This window comes from Lithobates pipiens, unplaced genomic scaffold (assembly GCF_037356315.1).
Source record: "Lithobates pipiens isolate NorthernLeopardFrog02 unplaced genomic scaffold, aLitPip1_a1.2 Scaffold_28, whole genome shotgun sequence".
Classification (NCBI taxonomy): domain Eukaryota; kingdom Metazoa; phylum Chordata; class Amphibia; order Anura; family Ranidae; genus Lithobates; species Lithobates pipiens.
The window spans coordinates 70180841-70206798 of record NW_027507789.1 but is presented as its reverse complement, the minus strand read 5'-3'; the positions used below and the strand labels follow the sequence as shown (position 1 = coordinate 70206798).

The 25958-nt window shown below is 43.1% G+C and overlaps 1 protein-coding gene across 11 annotated transcripts in view; it reads right to left on the bottom strand.

The window, feature by feature from the left end:
* Window positions 1-25958, bottom strand: part of SRCIN1 (SRC kinase signaling inhibitor 1) — a 942827-nt gene that overhangs the window by 269447 nt on the left and 647422 nt on the right. For 6 of the 11 annotated variants that reach the window (XM_077459382.1, XM_077459389.1, XM_077459385.1 and 3 more), the window contains 3 exons: window positions 20930-21125; window positions 10332-10530; window positions 3715-3877 (listed from right to left, as the gene is read on the bottom strand). In XM_077459382.1, the coding sequence (XP_077315508.1) occupies window positions 3715-3877; window positions 10332-10530; window positions 20930-21125 (558 nt within the window). The remainder of the gene's footprint in view (window positions 1-3714; window positions 3878-10331; window positions 10531-20929; window positions 21126-25958) is intronic. The other 5 variants (XM_077459386.1, XM_077459388.1, XM_077459387.1 and 2 more) reach the window with 1 other exon arrangement.

The following is a 25958-nucleotide window of genomic DNA, read 5'->3' as shown; positions in this document are numbered from 1 at the left end:
GTGATTTCATACACATCTTCTGGTCCTGTCCGGCAATACAAGGCTACTGGTCACAGGTGCTATCTGTAATACAAGAAGTGGTGGGAATAGATGTAGCCCAAACCCCGCGGATATGCCTTCTGGGATTAGTAGAGGGGTTGGCCCCCAGGATAGCGGACAGAACTTTGATAGGACTCCTACTTTTTTATGCCAGGAAAATGATCACTTTATGCTGGAAAAAGCAGGCCCCGCCGTCAATGCTGTTGTGGAAAACTCATGTCAATAAAGTACTACCACATTATAAGGAAACATACCAGAATAGGGGATGTCCCAAAAAATACATGAGAGTGTGGGCCAGATGGCTGGCTGAGGCCTCCACAGCGACCACAGATTGAACATGTAAGTGTTGCCATTCTATGGGTGGATGGGATTCTTGTTGTAGGGGGTGCCTAGTATTGCTCCACTTCTTTGTATACTTTTATATGGTATAGCCACTACTGTGGGTCTAGATCACTTTTTCTACTGTCCCTTGCGGCCCGACTGAGAAATTTGGTCCTTAATTATCTTCACCGAGTGGGAGCCAACCAAGCACTAAGTTAGTTGTTGTTTGTTTGTGGACGTGCTACAGCGGTAGATTTATTATGTTGGAAGCAACCAGCTGGCCCCTGCGTGGGTCTAGTCCTAATAATGTGGCATGTCACTGTTACCTGTTGAATGTCTGTTTGTCTGTCTTAAAATCAATAAAAATATTTTCAAAAAATAAAATAAAAAAAAAGAATCGATGTTTGTTTCCTAAATTGCCCCGAATTTCCAAATCCGATATCAGGTCTGTATTGTTGGTATCGGTAGGTCTAGTAACGCTTTGTTTCTAGTTGGTGCATTTACCATCTGACCCATGAAATTGTCCTGTAAGACATTTAGGAACTGGCGAGCCTAATGCCCCGTACACACGAGCGGACTTTTCAACATCCAAAGTCCGACGGACTGAGTCCGTCAGACTATTGGATCGTGTGTGGGCTGCAACGGACTTTAGCTTCGCAAAAGTCTGACGGACTTTAGAAATGAAGCATGCTTCAAATTTTCCCGACGGAACTCCGCCGGACCCGGTCCCCTTCGAAAAATCCGCTCGTGTGTATGCTACTCCGACGGACTAAAACCGACGCTAGGGCAGCTATTGGCTACTGGCTATGAACTTCCTTATTCGAATCCAGTCGTACGTCATCACGTTCGACTCCGTCGGAGTTTGGTGTGATGGTGTGTGTCCAAGTCCGTTCGGTCGAAAAGTCCACCAGAACTCCGTCGGGACTCTGGCGGAACTCCTTTGGAAGTCTGCCGGACATAAGTCCTCTCGTGTGTACGCGGCATTAGATGAATGTGCGGTCCATTCTACCCAGTCTATGTCTGGATTATTAAAATCCCCCATTCTAATGACACTTCCCATTCTTGCCGCTATCAAAATTGTGATAGGAGGTTCGCCTCCACCTCCTCCCTCTGGTTAGGGGGCCTATAGCATACTCCCAGTAATAGTTTCCTCCTCTTCATGACAGATTCACCAGCAAGATAATTGAAGTGGCCAGTCTCTGGGTGGAGACCAAACCTGATTTAAAGCAGAGTTCCAACTGTTGTTTTGTTTATTAAAAGTCAGCAGCCACAAAAAGTGTAGCTGCTGACTTTTAATAAACAGAAACTTAACTGTCCCACGGTCCAGTGATGCGGATTCCCAGAGTCTCGCTCATCACCCCCTCCTCTCCACGACACCATCATAGCAACTGTGGGCACCCGGTCATGACAGCTTAAGGCTTCACGGCCGGGCATGCACTATGCATGTGCGGATCGCACTGCACTCTGCTATTGGCCAGGCAATCTTCTGGGACCTGTGATGTGTCCCTTAAGATTGCTGGCAGGGAAGGGTCGCCTAGGTGGCCCGAGAAGAGGAAGAAGTGGGACAGGAAGTCCCACTAAAAAGAAGGTACTGCCCCCCAAAAAATGACATGCCAAATGAGGCATGTAAGGGGGTGATAAGTGCTTAAAGCGAAAGTTCCACTTTTGGGTGGAACTCCGCTTTAAGCCAGCCAAGACTGCAATCTCATGTTTGTAGTATTGCATCTGTTACATGTGTTCCAAGTTCCCAGTTTGTTTGCTCTGCTCCGCTAGATTGGATTTCCTTTATTGACAACATCGGATTGGATATTGACTACTCTCTGAACTATGCCTGCTTTTTGACGGATTGGTGCCTTGTACCTGGACTTCCAATTGAACCACTCTGCCAACCACAATTGAGCCTCTCTGCCAACCACAAGTACCTGTTTGTTTGCTCTCTTCGCATCTGCCCAGGTGTAGTAGCCAGACAATATAGCATTGTGTATACGTTCTGGGGGCAACAGAGTACCGGTACCGCTTGCCTTAGGGGAAAAGGGACTACTAAAGATGATGAATACAGAACACAGAAGCTAGCTACATTGTCAGACCACCCAAGATGTCAGGAAGAAAATTCAGCAATATCTGCCACCATGAAAATTTCTGGTCTTATTTAAACTCAATATATTATAATGTAATAAAACATGGAACTTATTATAACGTAATGAATTGTGGACCGGAATATAAGCAAATAGCACGTTTTCCTTGAAATGCAAGTTACAAAAAGGTACCTTCCTCAGTATAAAACACTATAAGAAAGTATATGCCTGAACCCTCCTCCCTGCCTCTTTTCAGTATAGTTCACTGCCAAGACACCGGGTTCAAATCTACTCCGCTGTGTACTGCATTGCATAATGCAGACAGTGATGTGCATGTTCATCCTATATGTTATGTGTAGGAGCTGAAAGTGGTGGAGCATTGCATGGGTAGGAGCAATGCACTTAAGCCAGTAGCAAACACTATATGGAAATATATGGTTGTACCTACCATCCTCCCTGCCTCTGATTCTCAGTATAGTTCACTACCATTCCACCTGATTCAAATTTACTCTGCTATGCACTGCCTTATTGAATGCAGAAAGTAGTGTGCATGGTCATCCCATATGTGATTTGTAGGAGGTGCCAGAGGTGCATTAGGGTAATGGGAAGCATTGCACAGGGAGGAAGAAAAATATTAAACCCGCTGTGCAGCGACTACATTACTTGGAATTGGTTTAAAGCTTGACCTGAAGCGATTGCAGGTTTTGTTTCAAATACAACAGAAGCATATAAAGCCTCACTCTTGGATTCATGTTACTTCTTTCTATGAGTTATGGGAACCAGGGGACAAAACCACACAATCATGCATTTTACACGTCAAACACAAAAGAATGCAATACATTACGTAAACAAAGAGTGACCAATGAGTATAGATTTATCTGACACACAAATCCCACCTTTCATTCCATACATATCTTAATTATCATGTACACATTTATTATTTCACACTAGGAGGAATACTTAAAAAATATTTATAACCCTGCTTGTAATCTGGGAAGTTCAAGGTAACAGGATTTCTGCAGGATCAACAGAGAATTTTTAAGGGATACTACAGCAGAAATACTTTAAATTCTGCACTGATACACAGCAGCTGTATAAACGTAGTCTATACTATGTCATACACACAGACCTGCAAAATCCTTTGCAGACATATCTGTGATTATACACAGACGCACACCTCACATGACATAAAGACATATGACAGCCATGCACATGCACAGCTCCCATTCCACACAAGGACACACATGCTTCTGGGCTGGGAGCAATTGCTGCCACCTACTTCCAGCCCCCAGCCCAGACCCAGCCAAAGCCGGTGACAGCAGTCTGACCAGCGGTCTTTTCCGCTTACTCTCACGTCCCCGTTGGTGATGTGAGGAGCAGGAAATGAAGAATAAATGGGCTCCTTCCGGTAAATCTTTATAATGCTTCTGTCCTGGATATCTCTGAGAAAAGAAAAACAAGGAATGTCAGTAACAAAATTTAAAGAACAATCTACCCAGGAAAATCTAAAGACAAGCACTGGAAAGAGACACAAATGCTGTAGATGACTTATTTTCCATAAAGGACTAATACTACATATTGTTACTACATTCGAACACAAACTGATTACTTTTGGCTGAATATCAGAGCTTCCATAGTTTTACGCAGAAAGGTAGGAAGACTTTAGACATTCAACTATTTACATATCATTAACAAGCAGTAAAAATAACTTCAAGCAAGCCCTCACAAACATCTGTATGTCAAGGAACCATGGAGTAATTCAGCCTAAAAGCTGTTAGATAATATTTTTTCACTTTAGGTGACTTGGTAGCCTGCTGACCTTTTAGCTTATGAACACAGAAGTGAAAAACGACTGGTATCTTTTCTGAAGCATTAAAATCACATCACATGTATGACAAGAACATAAAAGGTAACGCATTTCATGCTAAAGTCGGCGCTTACTCAAACCTCTGACTTTAGCATGAAACGCGTTACCTTTTATGTTCTTGTCACACCTGTAATGCGATTTTAATGCTTCAATAAAGATACCAAGCTTCAGCAACAGTAAATCTAATGCCGCGTACGCACGAGCGGACTGTATGACGTACTTAGTCTGGCGTACTTTCCGCCAGACTGTCCGTCGGACTTTCCGAACGGGCTACTTGCCCACACACGGCACTTTTTCAGCAGACTAATACGGCGTACTAAGTCCGCCGTACTATCCGCCCTACTTTTGAAATGAACGGACTCTCCCACACACGCGGGGGAAAGTCCGCTCATTTAAAGCGCGTCTCCAGGTAGACGGGGCCCGCGAAGGAGACGTCGCTGGCCCCGCCGCCTGGTATGGACTTAAAGGGGAACCCCAACGCCAAAAAAAATCGGCCTTGGGGTACCCCCCAAGTCCACAGCAGACCCTTGTCCGAGCACGCTACCCAGCCGGCCAGGAAAGGGGGGCAAGCGAGCGCCCCCCCTCCTGAGCCGTACCAGGCCGCGTGCCCTCAACATGGGGGGGTGCCTTGGGGAAGGGGGGACCGCGCGGCCCCCCCACCCCAAAGCACCTTGTCCCCATGTTGATGAGGACAAGGGCCTCTTCCCGACAACCCTGGCCGTTGGTTGTCGGGGTCTGCGGGGGGCTTATCGGAATCCGGGAGCCCCCTTTAATAAGGGGGCCCCCTGATACCGGCCCCCCACCCTATGTGAATGAGTATGGGGTACAATGTACCCCTACCCATTCACCTGTAAAATAAAAGTACAAAAAAAAAACACAACACACGAGATAAAATACTTTATTGCACAGCTCCGGGGGTCTTCCGTCTTCGGGGGTCTTCTCGCCAGACTCCTCCGCTATCTTCTTGTAGCTCTTTTGCTAGCGGAGGAGTCCGGCTTTCTTCCTCGCCGCCGGCCTCTTCTCCCGACTTCGGGGGTCTTGTCCCCCTCTTCGGTTCTTCTGCCGGGCCACCGCGCCTTCTTATAGCTCTTTTACAGGCGGTGGCCCTGTCTTCTGTCACCGCCGCCTTCTGTTCTTCTTCTTCTTCTTCTTCTTCTCCTTCTTCTCCAGGAGATGTTGACTCGACGCTCTCTCCGGCCACAATGCCAGGGCCGTGCTGCGCGACCACTTATATAGGGACAAGGGGCGGTGTCACATGGCTTTATGTCACATGGGTTGGTGTCACATGGTGACCCCACCCCCTTACGATGTCATAGCCCCCATGTGACATCAACCCATGTGACCAACCCATGTGACATAAAGCCATGTGACACCGCCCCTTGTCCCTATATAAGTGGCCGCGCAGCACGGCCCTGGCATTGTGGCCGGAGAGAGCGTCGAGTCAACATCTCCTGGAGAAGAAGGAGAAGGAGAAGAAGAAGAAGAAGGAGAAGAAGGAGAAGAAGGAGAAGAAGGAGAAGAAGGAGAAGAAGGAGAAGAAGGAGAAGAAGGAGAAGAAGGAGAAGAAGGAGAAGAAGAAGAAGAAGAAGAAGAAGAAGAACGGAAGGCGGCGGCGACAGAAGACCGGGCCACCGCCTGTAAAAGAGCTATAAGAAGGCGCGGTGGCCCGGCAGAAGAACCGAAGAGGGGGACAAGACCCCCGAAGTCGGGAGAAGAGGCCGGCGGCGAGGAAGAAAGCCGGACTCCTCCGCTAGCAAAAGAGCTACAAGAAGATAGCGGAGGAGTCCGGCGAGAAGACCCCCGAAGACGGAAGACCCCCGGAGCTGTGCAATAAAGTATTTTATCTCCTGTGTTGTGTTTTTTTTTTTGTACTTTTATTTTACAGGTGAATGGGTAGGGGTACATTGTACCCAATACTCATTCACATAGGGTGGGGGGCCGGTATCCGGGGGCCCCTTATTAAAGGGGGCTCCCGGATTCTAATAAGCCCCCCACCCGCAGACCCCGACAACCAACGGCCAGGGTTGTCGGGAAGAGGCCCTTGTCCTCATCAACATGGGGACAAGGTGCTTTGGGGTGGGGGGGCCGCGCGGCCCCCCCTTCCCCAAGGCACCCCCCCATGTTGAGGGCACGCGGCCTGGTACGGCTCAGGAGGGGGGGCGCTCGCTCGCCCCCCTTTCCTGGCCGGCCGGGTAGCGTGCTCGGACAAGGGTCTGTTGTGGACTTGGAGGGGACCCCCACGCCGATTTTTTTCGGCGTTGGGGATCCCCTTTAAGTCCATACCAGGCGGCGGGGCCAGCGACGTCTCCTTCGCGGGCCCCGCCTACCTGGATACCCGCTCGAAATGAGCGGACTTTTCTCCGGGTGGGAAAAGTCCGCTCATTTCAAAAGTACGGCGGACTAGCATACACACGGCCGGATTGTCCGCCGAAATGCGAGTACGACAGACAGAATTTCGAAAAAACCGAAATTCTTAGTACGCCGGACTGCACACTGAAAAAATCCGCTGAAGCCCACACACGAGCGGACTGTCCGCTGAAATGTGTTTCGGCGGACTAAGTACGCCATACAGTCCGCCCGTGTGTACGCGGCATAAGGCTACTTTCACACTGAGGCGTTTTTCAGGGCACTAAATGGCTAAAAATAGCACCTGTAAAGCGCCTGAAAAAGGCCTACCCTGCAGGTAGGCCGGCAGTGCTTTCACACTGGAATGGTGCACTTGCAGAACGTTAGAAAAAGTTCTGCAAGCAGCATATTTCAGGCAGTGTGGGAATGGTTTATACACCGCTCCTCCATCACCCCTGCCATTAAAATCAATGGCCACCGCTGCCAAAGTGCCTGCAAAGCGCTTCAGCAGCGGTGCTTTGTGGGCACTTTTAACCCTTTATTTTGCCACTAGTGGGGGTTAAAAGCACCCTGCCAGTGGCCGAAAGGCACCACTATAACAGCGGTGAAAGTGTACTGCTAACGCCCCCCCCCCCCCACAGGTGTGAAAGTACTCATTATATATATATATATATATATATATATATATATATATATATATATATATATATATATATATATAATAAAATTTATTTTAATTATATCAACGTACAAAAAAAAAAAAAAAAAAAGTTCAAAATTCAAACATTTCTCCATTTCTCCCAGTTTGCCCTGTCTTATCCTTCTACAAACTCCACATATCTCATCTTCTTCTTAAACGTCTTCCAATCTTTCCATCCATTTACCATTCCCTCCTCTCTGCTGTATCTCAGATATTCCAGGTTATATGTCTCTTCTACCCTTCCAATTCAATCCTTTATTGTGGGGCTTTCTATTTCTTGCCAACGTTTTGGTATCTAGCTTTTGCCTGCGTTCATCAGATAAGGTATTGCAGTTTCTTTATATTGTTTTATTGAACGTTCTGTCCCGCGGAATAAGCACATCCAAGGGTCTTCTAATATTTCTCTATTAGTGATCTCTTATTAACTGTAAAATCTCTTGCCAGTATCCTTTTATTTTTGGACACTCCCACCATATGTGGGCCAACGTTCCCACTACTTTATATCCTCGCCAACAGTGTGGTGATTTGATATTTGCATAGTTTGTCTGGACTTATATACCACCTGATAAGGCATTTGTAGTTCATCTCTGCTGTATTAGTATCTGCAGCGTAGCTATGTACCAGTCTCAATATTTTTCCTAATTTTTGTTTTCCCTTTTTTATGTATGGCGGAACCTCCAACCCCTCCATTGCCATTAAGATTTTATAAATCCGTGAAATACCATTTCTTGTGTTTGATGCTATACATAGACGCTCCAGAGGCCTTCTATCATCCACTGAGCTTATTGGTTGTGGCAAAGTTGGAACAAAATGCTTCAACTGAAGATGCTGCCATTCATTAATCACTATCAAATCTGTTTCGTGTTCTAATTCTTGAAATGTGCATATTTTCCTATTTTCTATTATGTCCTTTAATTGTGCGTTTTAATTTTTTATCCATGCTCCGAATAATTTCCTTTTCCTGGTGTGAAATAATTTGTTTCTTTCAGTGAAAATAATGGTGAGTTCTATTTCCATTTGCCTTGTTCAAATAGTCAAAATAATTCTACCCAGCCGTGTATCACTCAATATATTCTCAACTTGTACCCATCTTTTTTAATTTTTCTCCCTTACCCACGCCATTACTCATGATATTAAAACCGCATTATAATATTTTTTTTAAGTATGGTACCTTTAGCCCGCCTTGCGCTTTATCTTTCCTTTGTACTGAGAATGAAATTCTCAGTTTTCTAATCTACCAAATTAAGTTAGTTATTATATTTTTGTATGTTTTAAAATATGTCTGAGGTAGAGAAATAGGCAACATTTGAAATTTGTACAAAACTTTTGGTACTATTACCATCTTTATGATATTTATTCGTCCTATCCATCGTCCTATTCATGAGAGGGACCTTGTTGCTAAATTTCTTATTTCCGATTTTATTTCATTTAGTAGATACAGTTTACCTGGTGTATTTTCCCTGGGGATGATGTTAATCTTATTACTAAATATTTTAATTCTGTCTTCCATGTAAATTGAAATTCTTGCTGTAGGCACTGTTCTTCCTGTTTATTTACGTTTATGTTTAAGATCTCTGATTTAGATTTATTTTTAAGGTTGATAATTCTCCATAATGTTTCAGTATCTTCATTAAATTGGGCATTGTAATCCTAGGATTAGAAATATAGAATAGTACATCCTCAGCATAAGCTGATATTTTATGCTCCTCCTTTCTTGCCTTGATCCCGCCTATATCTGGGCAATTCCTAATCATTGCCAAAAGGGGTTCCAGTGATAGCACGAATAATAGCGGTGATAGGGGACACCCCTGTCTTGTTCCACTGAACATTTTGAAAGGGGAAGATGAAGCCCGTTGACCTTTACAATTGCAGTAGGGTGTTTATATAATACTTTGATCCATTGGACCTATTCCTATAGCTTCCAGGGTGTTCAACATAAATCCCCCGTCCACCCTGTCGAATGCTTTTTCTGCATCTATTGACAGGAATAGACCTGGGGTATTTAACTTTCTAATTTTCTGAAGCAAGAGCAATGTTCTCACCCCATTGTCTCTTCCTTCTCTGCTAGGGATGAACCCCACTTGGTCCACATGCACCAGATCGGTCATCAGATCTTTCATCCTTGTGGCTAATACTTTTGCAAATAATTTAGAGTCTGCATTCAACAGGGATATTGCGTGAAAGTACTCTTAAACCTGTTAGCTGATCAGCCTCTATTGCTCTAGTGGCTCTGATTTTAGACACAGTACCAAGAATAGTGGGCAACTGAGCATGTGCAGAACGGGGTGAGACAGTGCATTACTGCATTTTTAAAAGTTCAGGCACTTATTTATGTTTTACTGTGTACATGCAAAGAGGACAGCCTGAAGTGATCTATAAGGATACGTTCACCTTTTGTAACATGTTATACCCATATTCAGGGTGTAACATGTTACAGATGCACCGGCCCCCCGCTCCCCCGAACCCCCGCTCTGACAGTTAGCAGGAGATCTCCCTTCTGCTAGCTATCACAATCTGTAAAAAACTGAGCTCTGCCCACCCGCCGGATCATCCATTCACAGTGTCCTGTGAATCAGAAAACTCCAAGCGACTTTGTGGCTGTTGCTTGTAGTTTTCAGTGATCTACCTATTAATGAACTAGGCTATTAATCGTTGTGGTAGTTCATGAAGTCTTCCTGTCACAGTATAACTGCCTGGCCTTATCGGAGGTATGGCCAGACAGATACACAGACAGTCCATTACAAAAATAATAATAAATGCATATTTCTTTAGCTGCAAAATAAAATGTGCATTTATTTTTTTTATTTTTTTTGTAAAGGTGAACTTATCCTTTCATTTTCTGACTAAAGTTCCACTTTAAGGTTAGTTATTCACTCATAATCTTACAGTACACCTTTAGGCCAATAGTGAACTCAGCACATTCCCTATTGATCTTTTCTTGAACCACAGTCAGGCTGGCAAACAGTCTTTACACAATCCATACCTGACATCCTCCAATTCATAGAAGACATTGCGGGACTCGTCTTTGATAAGTATGGCGGTGTTGTGAGATTTCAACATTCCCATGGTGAGTTTTTGTTGGAACATATGCACAATAAGAGCATGTAAAGTGTCCATGCTGGTGATCTCATGTGTGATATGTACACGCCTTGTCTCATCGCCATACTGCAGGAACAAGACACCTGAAAAAGAAGAGGAATCTCATTTTTATTGCATCAAGGAAAACAGGAAACTAGATTATGAACTTATGGTGAAGAGAAGGAAAGGGTCTCTCTAATGTTCATCGCAAATTGTCAGACTCCATGAGTTTTCTTTAATGAAAGCAAATTGGATGTTTAATTTGCATGGGAAATTGCACGTTGCAACATAATTTTTCCAAGAGCTCAGTGAATATGGTGAAATTTCACTATGTAAAGAATACTCATGTATTTACATGTACAAGGAAAAATCAAAAAACAATTTTTTGCTTGCACATGGATAGATGATGAATGTCAGCAAAGTTTCACCTTATTTGCTGTACTTTGTGGAAAAGTCCCTTTAAAAAGTGAACTATTTGCCTTCAGTAAATCAACCCCCAAATGTCTTTTCTGGTGCAAATTACAAAATTAAGGGTCAGTCTACCTAAAACTGGTATTTAAGTTAAAGGTTAAAGCTGATGAGCCTCATCTCCTGGCTTGATATAATGTATGGCCTTGATACCCCAGCAACATCTGCCTGCCATAGGATCCAACTCTTAGGAGTTTCAGGTGTTACTTCCCACCTGTGAGAGTTCCCACACCTAATTGCAGATTCTCTACAATATAAAATATATTGTTTAAGATTTACATGTGAATACCTTATAGTAAATAAACCTGTTTCTATGTGTTATAGTAAAACTATGGTCTCCCATGGAAAAATAAAATAAAATAATAGATTTTCTACACGCACCCTAAAATCTTTTTCTCTGCATTCATTGAAGGACACAGCAGAAATCCTTTTAATCCTAACCATTGACAGTTGGATTATAGTGCCACCTGGAGGTGCACAAAGTAGTACAGCCCTGCAGTAACTTTTGCCAGTGGTCAAACACTGCATCTGCTAGAGGCAGCTCATATAGTCACAAAGCAATGCACAGAAAACATATAAACAACTGGTCAAAGGAAAAACAACCAGAGGGGTGTGTACTGTGTCCTTTAAAGAATGCAGAGAAACTGATTTCACGGCGAGCGCAAAAAATCCTATTTTCTCCTCTATTCATCGCAGGACACGAAGATGTGGAGATTCTTTGGATCTTGGCCGTTGGAATGTCTCAAAAGTAGCCAGTCACATGACCTCCGGCTGCTCTCATTCCCCATCTAAGGGCTACATTGGGAGGGCTGAGCGGCCATCACAGCAGTCACGCGACCCCCCCCCCAGAAGATGTCAGAGAGATCTCTGCCCCTCCTGCTGTAGCCCTTAGATCGGAGGATGAGAGTGGCCAGAAAAGATTGGCGATAAGGTTCTTAGAGACATAATTTTACACTAACATTTACAGTGTAGGTTGGCTGCATAAAACAGAGGGGGCTGGCATTTTTTTATTATTTTTTACTTTACAACCACTTTAAAAAGGTAAAAACCTTTTAGGTGCAAGTAAGGGAGGAAAGGAGAGTATTCATTTTTATTGTTCCAGTGAGAATAAGTGGAGGGTACTTTCTCTCATGACATGCCACCTCCCGATGGAGCAGGGGTGTTGTCTGCCTGGGGGGGGGGGGGGGGGGCACTATAACCGATCAGCTAGGTGGCCAGTTGGTCATATCTGACCCCCCCCCCCCCCCAAAGAAATCTCACAGCCTGCCCATCAGATATAGGATAGCTTGGACATAGAAGAAAAATTGGGCAATGGAATGTTTAGGCACTATACATTTAAAAAAAATGACAAAATATAAACACAGAATGTTACAAGACATTTTTATAAAACCAAGATAGATCAGAAAAACAACCCTATAATGTTCCTAATATTTTGGGACAGTACTATATTGGGATAATTCATAAATAACACACTCTTTACAATGTAATAAGTAAACCAAAATATAGTGGAGCATCAAGAGGGGTTCTGAGATGATGTTATACTCTTGCTCGACATGTTTCGCGTGTACCACATGCTTCTTCCGGAGCTTATAATTCTGATCAGCTAGTAAAAAACAACAAAATATACATACTATAATCAATAACAATACACAACATACTATATGTAGAGTACATACAGTAAAGCTAAAGGGTGGTTCAGCACAGCTTGGTAGTTGGACCCAGAAAACCAGTGCAGAAATAAGGCAGTGGAACAGAGACACCATGGGGGCGTGTGTAATACAATACAGAGAATATACAGTACTGGGGGGACCCAAAAGGGTATATCAATTAATAAGGAGACTTACTGAATAAATATGAGGAAAATGGTTATACGGATTCCCTGGGGGTAGAAAGGGGAAGAAGTGTTCAATACGGCCGTTTACCACGTGATCGCTCCGTCAAATGACGGAGTGATCACTTGTAAACAAACGATCGGTACAGCGGAGGGGGAAGAGATCCGTGTCAGCAGCGATGTGGGCTGCATCTGCAGTGCCCACATCGCTGCTCACCGAAAATTAACCCCTCAATTCCCTGCCATTACTCTGCAACACCCTGCAATACCCTGCTGCAATACCCTGCTGCAATACCCTGCTGCAATACCCTGTTGCAATACCCTGTTGCAACGCTCTGCAATACCCTGCAACACCCGCCAATACCATGCAACACCCGCCAATACCATGCAACACTCTGCAACACCCGCCAATACCCTGCAACACTCTGCAATGCTCTGCAACACCCGCCAATACTCTGCAACACCCGCAAATACCCTGCAACACTCTGCAATGCTCTGCAACACCCACCAATACCCTGCAACACTCTGCAATGCCCTGCAATACCCGCCAATACCTTGCAACACTCTGCAACACCCAATACCCTGCAACACTCTGCAATATCCGCCAATACCCTGCAACACTCTGCAATATCCGCCAATACCCTGCAACACTCTGCAATGCTCTGCAACACCCGCCAATACCCTGCAACACTCTGCAACACCCGCCAATACCCTGCAACACTCTGCAATGCTCTGCAACATCCACCAATACCCTGCAACACTCTGCAATGCTCTGCAACACCCGCCAATACCCTGCAACACTCTGCAATACCCGCCAATATTCTGCAATGCTCTGCAACGCCATACTCTGAGATACCCAGCCATACTCAGCCATAGTCGGTGATACCCTGCAATACCCAGCCATAGACAAACCCCCCCTCCCGCCGCCCTCCGGTGCTTATACTGACTCGCCAATATGATCAAAGCCAGAATCTTTTTTTTTTTTTTCAGGCTTCCCAGCTTAGAGGTGGGATGTGGGGTCTTATTGACCCCATATCTCACTGTAAAGAGGACCTGTCATGCCATATTCCTATTACAAGGGATGGTTACATTCCTTGTAATAGGAATAAAAGTGATCAAAAAATTTATTTTTGGGGAAAAAAACGTCAAACGAAAATAAAGTAAAATGAACAATAATTTTTTTTTATTTTTTTTTTAAAGCGCCCCTGTCCCCATGTGCTCGCATGCAGAAGCGAACGCATACGTAAGTCCCGCCCACATATGAAAACGGTGTTCAAACCACACATGTGAGGTATCGCTGCGAACGTTAGAGCGAGAGCAATAATTCTAGCCCTAGGCCTCCTCTGTAACTCAAAAAAAAATAACCAGTAAAAAAATAAATAAATCGTCGCCTATGGGGATTTTTAAGTAGCGACGTTTGGCGCCATTCCACAAGCGTGTGCAATTTTGAAGAGTGACATGTTAGGTATCTATTTACTCGGTGTAACTTCATCTTTCACATTATGCAAAAATTGGGCTAACTTTACTGTGTGTTTTTTTTTTTTTTAAAGCACAAAACAGTTTTTTTTTCCAAAAAAAAAGCATTCGAAAAAATTGCTGCGCAAATACAGTGCGAGATAAAAAGTTGCAACGACCACCATTGTATTCTCCAGGGTGTTTGCTAAAAAAACATATATAATGTTTTGGGATTCTATGTAATTTTCTAGCAAATAAATGATGATTTTTACATGTAGGAGAGAAATGTCAGAATTGTCCTGGGTGCTCCAGAACGCCTGATGGTGCTCCCTGCATGTTGGGACTCTGTATGTGGCCACACTGTGTAAAAGTCTCACACATGTGGTATCACCGTACTCGGGAGTAATAGCAGAATGTGTTTGGGGTGTAATTTGTGGTATGCATATGCTGTGTGTGAGAAATAAACTGATAATATGACAATTTTGTGAAAAAAAAAAAAAAAGTAATTAAAAAAAAATTTTGATTTTGCAAAGAATTGTGGGAAAAATGACAACTTCAAAAAACTCATCATGCCTCTTACTAAATACCTTGGAATGTCTTCTTTCAAAAAAGGGGTCATTTGGGGGGTATTTGTACTTTTCTGGCATGTTAGGGTCTCAAGAATTGAAATAGGCCGTCAGTACTTCAGGTGTGATAAATTTTCAGATATTGGCACCATAGCTTGTGGACTCTGTAACTTTCACAAAGACCAAATAATATCCACCAATTTGTACTTATTTTTACCAAAGATATGTAGTAGTATAAATTTTGACCAAAATTTATGAAGAAAAAATTACTAATCTGCTAAATTTTATAACAGAAACAAAGAAAAAGAAAAAAAATTTACAGAATTTTCTGTATTTTTTCTTTTATAGCACAAAAAATAAAATAATCGAGCGGTGATTAAATACCACCAAAAGAAAGCTCCATTTGTGTGAAAAAAAGGACAAAAATTTCATATAGGTCCAGTGTTGCATGACTGAGTAATTGTCATTCAAAATGTGAGAGCACCGAAAGCTGAAAATTGGTCTGGTTATTAAGGGTGTTTAAGTGCCCAGTGGTCAAGTGGTTAAAGAAGTTGTAAATCTCTAAAAAAAAAAAAAAAAAAAAACAGAAAAAAAAATCTGCAAGACAAAAGGCATAATGAGCTAATATTCTAATCACATACCATTTCATTATGAAATACTTACCTCAGACTGATGCCCTGGATTGGCGCCGGAACACCACTCACATGGCCGACATGTTTATAGGAGCTCACGAACAAAACTTCTGGGTTTGTGGGCTCCGGTGCTGTGATTGGCTGGAGCCACGATTACATCGCTTGCGCGTGGGTGCTAATGGTCACGGCACGGACCCTGAAGAAACAGCGCAAGTGGGCCGTTCCTTCAGTGTGCATGCACGGATGACATTGACAGCTGCGTTTATAGTAAATATCTCCTAAGCCATGCAAGTTTAGGAAAAAATTTACAGTACCTACAAGTAAGCCTTAGTATAGGCTTACCTGTAGGTACAATTAAAAATAAAGACTTTACTTCCTCTTTAAATAATCTGCACAGTTTTCTTTTAGCCCCATGGTAAAGTCCCATAAACACCTGTTGAGATTGCCAGTGAGATCCACCTAAAGCAGCTTTTTGTGATTGTATGGCAATATTTCTGCACTTTCCTAAATTCAAAGCAACATTTGCTGTGCCTGCTTGTACGACAGTGGAAACAAAAAATGCAGTAGTGGCAATCATTGTCACTGGATTCACAAGCATGTAGCTTGTCAATCAGCACATAGCCATATCATGTGCTGACCACAGCTTTTGTATTGAGAACACTTCCTCTGTTGCTGAAAGCCTCGTATTGTGCGCTGCAGAATCTAGGAGGGGGATTGTGTGGTACACAAAAGAATGAAGATTTCACTTAGCTAGGCTAAAGGAAGTTTGTTGTTTACTTTCTGTGCATCATATGGTAACTGCATTTTATATTTGTTTAAACTGTCATACAGGATCCGTGCCCTTTTCTACTTAAAATACAAATGGGATTTGGTAATACAGGCATATGCACTACTGATTTACGTAAAGGTGATTTTATTTATATTATTGGTCCACTTTAAAGTCAATTTAAAGTCACAGAAATAGATTTGCAGCCACAGACATTGTACTAATAAAATATATTTTCATCGGCTTACATCCACTTTTTATCACATTAGTTGCATATGACTGTGCAGTCCAATACAGACCAGAGTTACTGAATAACCAGTGCTCCCAGTAATCAGCACTCAGAAAAAGACTTCGTTTAACACACCTACATAGTTACACAGTAGGTGAGATTGAAAAAAAAAAAAGACACAAGTCAAGTCCCCAACCTATGTGTGTGATTTTATATCAGTATTACATTGTATATCCCTGTATGTTGTGGTCGTTCAGGTGCTTATCTAATAGTTTTTTGAAATTATCAATGCTCCCCACTGAAACCACTGCCCGTGGAAGAGAATTCCACTTCCTTACCACTCTTACAGTTTAAGGTTAAAGGGGTTGTAAATCTTCATCTTTTTTCATCTTAATGCATCCTATGAATTAAGATGAAAAAACATCAGCCAGTGACCACCCCCAGTTCTCCCGTTTTACTTATCTGAGCCCTGGAACTTGACCGGATGGGGACGTGCTGTCTCTCTGCCAGGGGTTCTTGGCTCTTGACTGGATAGATTGATAGCAGCACAGCCATTCGCTCCTGCTGTTGTCAATCAAATCCATTGACGCAGGCACCGGGGGGCGGGGCGGGCTGAGTCATACATTCAGCGGCTATAACCGCCAAAGGTAACCCCCTCAGGAGAGAGCTTCTCCCAGGGAGTCATCTGATACGGGGAGGAGCCAAGAGTTCAGTGCTCACAACCTTTCCTCATAAGCCAATGCCCTCCAGTCCCTTAATTCGTTTTGTTGCCCTTCTCTGGACTTTCTCCAGTTCCAGCAAATCCTTCCTGAGAACTGATGCCCAGAACCGGACAGCATACTCCAGGTGTGGCTGGACCAGAGTCTTGTAGAGTGGGAGAATTATTGTTTTATCTCTGGAGTTAATCCCCTTTATAATGCATGCCAGCATTCTGTTTGCTTTGCTTTCCGCAGATTAACATTGCATTCCAATGCTGAGCCCATCATCTACTAGGACTCCCAGGTCTTTTTCCATCCTAGATTCCCCCAGACGTTTTCTCCCCAGTGAGCAGATTGCATTTATATTTTTGCCATCCAAATGCATTATTTAAAATTTTTCTACATTAAAACTAATTTGCCATGTAGTTGTCCACCTCATTCATTTGTACAGATCTTCTTGCAAGGTTTCCACATCCTGTGGATAAGTTATTGGTTTGCTTAGCTTAGTATCATTCGCAAATACAAAAATTTAATGGTTTACCCCATCCTCCAGGTCGTTTATGAATAAATTAAACAGGATTGTTCCCAGGGCACTTTCCACCCAATGGGCGTCCCTTCACGCAGGCATGTGCTATTTCAGCTTAGCTGACACATGCTGCCGTGCTGTCTCTCCTTTGTTGTCATGCCAGTGTGACCATGGATGGGACCCTGGCCACTGGGCTCACTCTGCAGTTCCCTTTCAGTGACTGTTTCTCAGCAGCCCCATGCTGCACTCCATTTTTGGTTCATATCCCATCAGGACCTACATGGGTAAATATATAGCAAGCTCTGGATTTATTTTGAATTGCTCTATAACAAGCATTATTACTATTTCTTTACTCTAGCTTTCATTATTTTCTCCTGATTTCAGGAATCTCATCTCCTCTTCCCTATTTTCACTATATGGACACCCTATTTTCATTCTGTTCACCTTGATAATATGCTGCACAATATTACTTCTATACTGTGATGATGGGCCTACTCTATATGACATTTCTTTTTCTTTATACCAATATGGTAACAAACCACATACTATTGTATACAATATAGAAAACCCATCCACAGCTATATCAAGATTTTTCCATACATACTTTTTGGGGGACTGCGTGTGTGCTCCTGGTTCATGCTTGGGTCCTTTCCTCAGCTCCCATGCTGGACATATTTATCTGGCTGACCTCCGGCAGGTGGTATCGCAAGGTCTCAGCATCAGTTCTTATCGAAGTACTTTCAGTTATGGCCGTTTATCTGTTCATCATCATCATCCTTAATCCCTCCACCCCCCCCCCCCCAGTCTGTGGTTATATCAAACTATAATTGCGATTTTTATCCTCTTTAGTACATGTATGCACTTGCTCCTGATGAGTGGACAAAAGTCCATGAAACGTCCTTGAGCTTATTTTGATGCATCCATTTCATATTTATGATTCTAGATGGTCTTATTGCTTTACCACCATGATATAATGTTATGTCTACTCCATTTGGGGGACTGTGATGTACAATATTTACTTTCTGTGCCATGTTGGTGATTATCCTCAATATGTATGTTGATACTTTGTATTTTATGTGTGCTATTATGCATTTATATGGGTTGATCCATGCCCTATCTTTGGTCTAATAAAGAATATAATTTTTTACATATGTATATGATTTTGTCTGGCTCTACCCCACACACCTCATCTAAAGTCCCACCCTCCCCCCTCTTTTTTGCATAAGCAACCAGGGATGGAGGGGCAATATTCCCTGTTGCATCTCATTCAAAGTCCCACATATTCCCTTTTTTCTTTGACACTTTCCACCAAGGACCATTGCGAGTACTCCCCATCACTAACCTCTGAACTCACCCCTGTAGCCACTTTTCAATCCATGCATTTACCCTATGGTCCATGCCAACGTACCTTACTTTGTACATTAAATGTTTATGGGGAACTGTATCCAATGCTTTTAAAAAATCCAGCTACACCATCTCTATGGGCCTTCCTTTATCTAGATGGCAGCTCACCTCCTCACAGAAGGTTAATAGGTTGGTTTGGCAAAACAATTCTTCATGAATCCATGCTGATTACTACTAATAATACCGTTGTCATTCCTAAACTCTTCTATATAGTCCCTTATCATCCCCTCCAAGAGATTGCATACAATTGATGTTAGGCTAACTGGTCTGTAATTCCTTGGGATGTATATTGCCCTTTTTTAAATATTGGTGCTACATTGGCTTTTCTCCAACCAGCTGGTACCATTTCAGTCAGCAGACTGTTCGTAAAAATTAGGAACAATTGTCTGGCAATAACTTGACTGAGTTCCTTAAGGACCCTCGGGTGAAAGCCATCTGGTCCTGGTGACTTATTCATTTTAAGTTTTTCAAGTCTATTTCTAATTCTGTCCTCTGTTAGCCATGAGGGTGCTTCCTGTGACGTGTCATGAGGATAAACAATGCAGTTTTGTTTACTGAAGGTCCCCCAATTCCCTCGTGAAGACTGAGTAGAAGAATAAATGCAATTCCTTTTCCATCTCTCCAGCCTTAGTAACCATATTCCCTTCATCATTCTTTATGGGACCAATATGATCTGACCTCTCTTTCTTACTATTTATGTACTTATTTCTTGGGATTTTTTTTACTCTCCTCCGCTATATGCCTTTCGTGTTCTATTTTAGCCATCCTGATTGCAGCCTTACATTTTTGTTGCATTCTTTGTAAAGTTGGAATGCTGATGATGATCCCTCAGCCTTGCTTTTTTGAAGGCCTTCTCCTTTGCTTTTATATGCATTTTCACATTGAAGTTAAGCCACCCAGGACTTTTTTTTCGCTCTTTTAGATTAAATTCCCATTGGGATGCACTGGCTAATACCCTTATTTAATATGGTCTTAAAGCATACCCATTTTTCCTCTGTGTTCTTTGTTCACCTCAACTCTTCCTCTGCATTGGAAGTTTGTGTGAGGACATTTATGCTGAGAGGTGTGGGTGTAACTCAGCTATGCCAGCATAAAGCTTTAGCACATTAAGGCAGGTATTTTTGAAGTGTTTGTTACCCGAAAAAAAAAAAAATAGATCATGTTCTCAAAGCATGTTATACAGCACAGTGCTTGTGCTGTATAATTTGGCCCCCCTGTATCACCTGAAATACCTGGCTGACCCTGCCCGGTCCTGCCCTCCCCTTTGCAAACTGACCACAGTTTATCATGGCTGCTGAGCCCTGACACCGTTGTCAGTTAACGTGCCTCCATCATCCACAGCTCATACCACCCCCCCTGTTAAATAAGGGGATGTGCCGCACAGTATGCGTTTTATAAAAAAGATTCAGACTTCTACCTTCTTTCAGCATGTGTCCCTGTGCTCTCGTGACTCCTCCCAGCTTATGTCATTGGGAGTTCTCTGTGCGCTGAACCTGTCAGCCCAGGAGAGGAGAGAGCCAAAGAGTCACGTGAACACCAGGAGATGCTCTGAAAGAAGGTAGAAATCTGGAAATTTTTTATAACACACATAATGTGCAGCATGTCCTTATTTAACAGAGGGGATGGCATGATAGTAAGATAGTGGCTTTACAACCACTTTAAGCAAAAACCAGTAACAAATCATAGCATGCGGGTGGTACAGGACTACAAAACTTTATAAAAAAGCGTGACTTCAATTGAGCTTTTATAACGCAAGTTCATGGCTGGATTATTTGGGAAACATCGGTTTTCTTTTTTTGTCTTAACAGTTTCTAGCTCTTTTTAAAAAGAATGACGGAAGATCCAATGATAACCAAAATAATGATACTCAAAAAAAAATCAACATAAGACAATGTATATCTGCAATGCATACTAGCCAGCATACACACCTGGTGAACGCAGTTTGGTTTGACTAGTGGACCGAGACAGTGGCAGGCTTTGCCGGAAACGGTTCATCCTGTTGAACCCCAGTGGTAATTCTGCTTCCGACATGGTTTCCAGGGATTCAGCTGAAGCAAAAGACAATTTAGCTGCTTGATCTGCAAGGCCAGGTTGTGAGCTCTGGGAGTGACGTGAGCTCCTAGTCTGAAAAAAACAAACAAAAAACATAGTATATGTAAATACAAGTAACCAAAGTTATGTGAACTTTGAGAGACATCTTACTGCCACCCTATTCTACTTTATTTAACCTTCTAATAGTTCAAAGTTTTTTCTGCCTATAAACTCCCCTGCCACTAAACTCCTGAAGACGCCTATAGTGTGCATGGACACATAGGTTAACATGGAGGGGAGTTAACAAACAGAAAAGTAATGGCTCAAAACAGCTGAAACGCCTGTAGTAGCAGCTTCTTCGAGCTGCATTACGCACAAGGCCTTAACTTCCCTAAAGCCCCTTTCACACTGGCGCGTTTTTCAGGCGCTACAGTGCTAAAAATAGGGCATGTATAGCACCTGAGAAAAAAACAGCCCAGTGCGCTGGCAGGACGGTGAAAAAAGTCCTGCTAGCCGCATCTTTGGAGCAGTGAAGTCAATGGAGCAGCGCGGCTATACCGCCAGCAAACGCTGCTGCAGCGGCGCTTTGCGGGAGGTTTTAACCCTTTTTCAGCCACTAGCGGGGGCTAAGGGCAAAAAAAAAAAACGCCTTTAAGCTTACAGTGTGCACGAGACCTTAGAGGGTTTTTTTTAATGGTACATTCCTAAAAGTCACATTATGGTATGCTGCCTGTAAAACACCTTATTCTAATGTGAAAACCTATTTTAAAGCATTCAGGGTTAAGTAGACAGTAATTAACCATCTACTTTCTTCCAATATTGCTTCACAGCACCTCCCTCATCATCCTCGGTCATAGTGCTTCCCTTCTATCCACCTAACCCCCGTGGGGATGACAATATAGTCTTCTCAGCTACCTATTGCCCGAGTTCACAGAGTATGTGCCCCCCCCCCGGCCACATACTGTAGCTCACTTACATGCCAAAAATACAGAAGCAAAATACAAATTTAGAGGGGCTCCCTGGGAGAACCCATGTTGGAAAAGCTAGCAAAATACTGTCATGCATTAAAAAGGACATTGATTCAAGAGATGACATCAATAATTCTACCCTTTTACAAAACACTGGTTTGGCCTCATCTTAAATATACAGTTCAGTTTTACACACCATATTTATCGGCATATAAGACTCACTTTTTTTCCCCCTTAAAATTTATACGCTGATCCTCACGGTCTGATTCGAAAAAGAGTGAGCAGTGCCGAAAGAGCAAGTGACGCAGAAAAATACCAAGCTGTGCCGAAAAAAAAAGACAGAGCCGAGTACTTGGCTCAGCTCGCAGTCACGCAGTCCCACCTCCCTGCCGTCTCTGGAGCGTGCCGAAAAAAACCGAGCCGAGTGTACTGTGTACTCGGCTCGGCTCGCAGTCCCACCCAGACTGGTTATAGCTTCTGCAAACTATGGGAAAAAGACTTTTGACACTTTTTGGAACCATTGGCATTTATACAGCGATCGGTGCTATAAAAATGCACTGATTACTGTGTAAATGTTACTGGCAGGGAAGGGGTTAACACTAGGGGCGGGGGTTAAATGTGTGTTCCCGCAGCATGTTCTAACTGTGTGGGGATGGGAGTGACTAGGAGAGGAGCCATATCGTTTTTCTTACTTAGTAGGGACAAACGATATGACTCCTCTCCCCTGACAGCACAGGGATGTTTACACACACAAATCCCTGTGCTGGTGCGCGTGGCCGGCAGCGATTGTGCCCGCCGGCCACGTGCATCGGGTCCCCCACCGTGCAGCGGTGGCCAAAACAGGATAGGACGTACCCGTAACTTGTACCTACAGCGCATGTGCTCTGAAGGGACGGCATACCTGTGCTGTTCCTTCAGAGCTCCATGCCGCGGTCCTTGCTCTCACACACGTGTGGAAATTAGGTTTATAATGAGGCGTAGCCAATCGGGGCTTCATTCTAAAGTATTTCATAATGTGCTAGTATGCGATGCATTCTAGCACATTATGCCATTGCCTTACAGGGTTAAAAAAAAATAGGTTTACTACCACTTTAAGTGACTTTGAATGTTGCTGGTGCCAGTTGGGCTGGTCTAAGTATTTCATAAACTGCTGATCTACTGGGATTTTCACACAAAACCATCTCTAGGGTTTACAAAGAATGGTCCAAAAAGAAACAATATACAGTGAGCGGCAGTTGTGTGGATGAAAATGCTTGTTAATGTAAGACCAGAGGGAATGGGAAGACTGGTTTGAGATGATAGAAAGGCAACAGTAACTCAAATAACCACTCAGATCTGAGCCTAGAATCATGTTTAGAATTGGATGTGAAGCTGGGGGAAAAAAAATCTGGAAATTGTGTGTGTAGGACATGCCGTAATTGTAAATATCTGAAAAGTATAAAATTGTGGAGGGAGAATTTGATTTTAAGCTCTTGGAAGGTTTTTAGTCCCATTTCAGAAATAACATGGTATAAATACATAACACCTTTAGAAATGCAGAGGGTGTAATCAGGTATTGTTGGAAGTTCAGGTAATTGAGCATTACACCATAGAGGCCTGCAGGCCTGAAAAGCAGGAGCCCGATCTTGCACATTGCTAGATCCCAAATTCTAAGTTTGTGACTGGCCACATTGGAACGGTGGGAGTGTTCGCATGCACCCCTTGTCCTGCACATTATAATTTTGAGGGGGTGAATGGCAAGTTGGGTTTCTGGGCTAGCTACCAAAGCTAGATATCTTTAAACAAAGATATCTAGATATTGAAATGATACAGGGGAGACAACTGAGAAGCTATATAGTATAAGTTAAACTCAGGCTCTCCAGGCCAATTTGTGGTAGCTAAAGCCCCATACAAATGAATTGAGAATAGACTCAATGGTGCGGAAAATCTGAGGGGAAAATAGACCAGATTGTGCCATACCAGGTAAAGTACATTGGACAGCAAAATCATTGGGATTTTGGATTTAAGATTTCTCGCAATTGATCTGAAGGCTGGAGTGTGGTCCAAATTTGTTTATGACCTGAAGGGTATGCAATGAAAGGTCCGAATCCTCCAGGTATAACATCAGCAAACAAACTGATGGTTTCCACAAAGCGGCCAACTCGTAGTCCTCGAACATTGGGATGGGTACGCAGAGTAGTAGCTAAGGCTTCTAAGGCAAGCGCGTAGAGTAGTGGCAAAAGTGGACAGCCATGACGTGTGCCTCTTGATAATGGGAAAATGGGGGAGATCTAAACATTGACCACTATGCGTGACACTGGTGCCTTATATAACAATTGCAGCCATTTAATAAAATTGGGATTGAAGCGAAAGCAGCAAAGGCACCCCCCCCCCCCCCAGATGCTCCCATTCTACAGAAGTGAAAGCTTAGCTGCGTCAAGAGATACTTGAACATGATCTCCTACATGGTCGTTATGAGCTTGGAGATTCTTGAATAAGCAACGTATATTAAAAGACGGTGTTCTTTTGCTGCATGAAACGCACTTGAACTGGGTGAATCAAAGTAAGAATCACCTAATTAAGACGCAGGGCCAAGATTTTGGATGGTTAAAGCTTCTCTCATTGAGAGTGGGAGTTCAGACTCGTCAAAAAAAGCAGAAAATAATTTTGAGAGTTGTGGGTTCCACTGAAGTAGGAATAAAATTCCAGGGGCAGCCTGTATGAACCCGGCACCTTTTTGATGGTGCAAAAGAGGTGAGCGTTTTGACAATTTCTTCCGTGTTAATGGGAGCATCCAAGGTTTTCACCTGGGATGCAGAGAGTTGCGGAAACTTTACCTTTGATAGAAAAAAAGTACAATTCAGGAGGGAGGCAAGTGGCAGAAGCAGTGTATAGAGATGAATAGAATCAATGGAACTTAGTGGTCATTAGGCCAGGATCAGAGATCAGGGCTGCAGATGAGTTCTGTAATGTCACCACAACTGGTGACTAGTCTGAAATCTAAGTATGCCAATAATTTGCCAGCTCGCTCACCCTGCTCTTACTCACGCTGTTTGCAAAAAATAAACAAAAAACCGATAGGGGAACTTATCCACTCTTCTGATATAACAAGCAGGTTTCAAGACTTTTATAGAGACCTCTTAAACTCTTCTCCCCCAGCTCCAGATCAGCCTCTGCAGGACAAGTTAGATAGAATTCAGCAGTTTCTTGCTACTTCTGGTCTCCTTCAGTTGACAACTGATAGCCTCTCCAACTACAATAGCTGAATGGCATTGGGCTCTCAAAGAAACAAAATCTAACAAGGCCCTTCACCCTGTCAGCTTCTTCCTCTCATATTACAAACAAAACATTTTCACGACTTCTAGCGCAACCTTTAATTGATGGATACAACTCTATTTTAGATGGGGAACTGCTCTTGACAGACACCCTTAGAGCTGCCATTTCAATAATTATGAAAAGGAGGGAAAGACTTAGTGTAATTTCTGCCCAATATACCTACTGAACATTGACCTAAAATGAATCAAAAATCCTAGCGAATAGGGTGCTGCTTATAATCTTCAACAATAATCAACAAGACCAGTTTGAATTTGTCCCACAGAGGGAGGCAAAGGACAACACCAGAGCCATTAATGCCATACACTGGGCACACACAATGGAGGTTCAAAGCATGCACCTCTGTTGACGCCGACAAGGTAATCAACTGAGTGGAGCGGACATTTATGAAATTGGTTCTTGGATTGCTAACTGTGGGTGAGAATTTTCTCAAATAGATGGCAACAATTTTTTTGTGTCAAACAATGATGGTCAAAATAAATGGTACCCAATTGGAGTCCAAGGTATGAGGCAAGACTGTCCATTGTCCCCACTTTTTTGTTTTAACTCTTAAACCACTTCTGGGTCGGATACCAGGTAACCCCAATATCAGAGGAATCACAGTGAAAGCAGGGAGCACAGGGTAGGTGGCTACACAGATAATCGT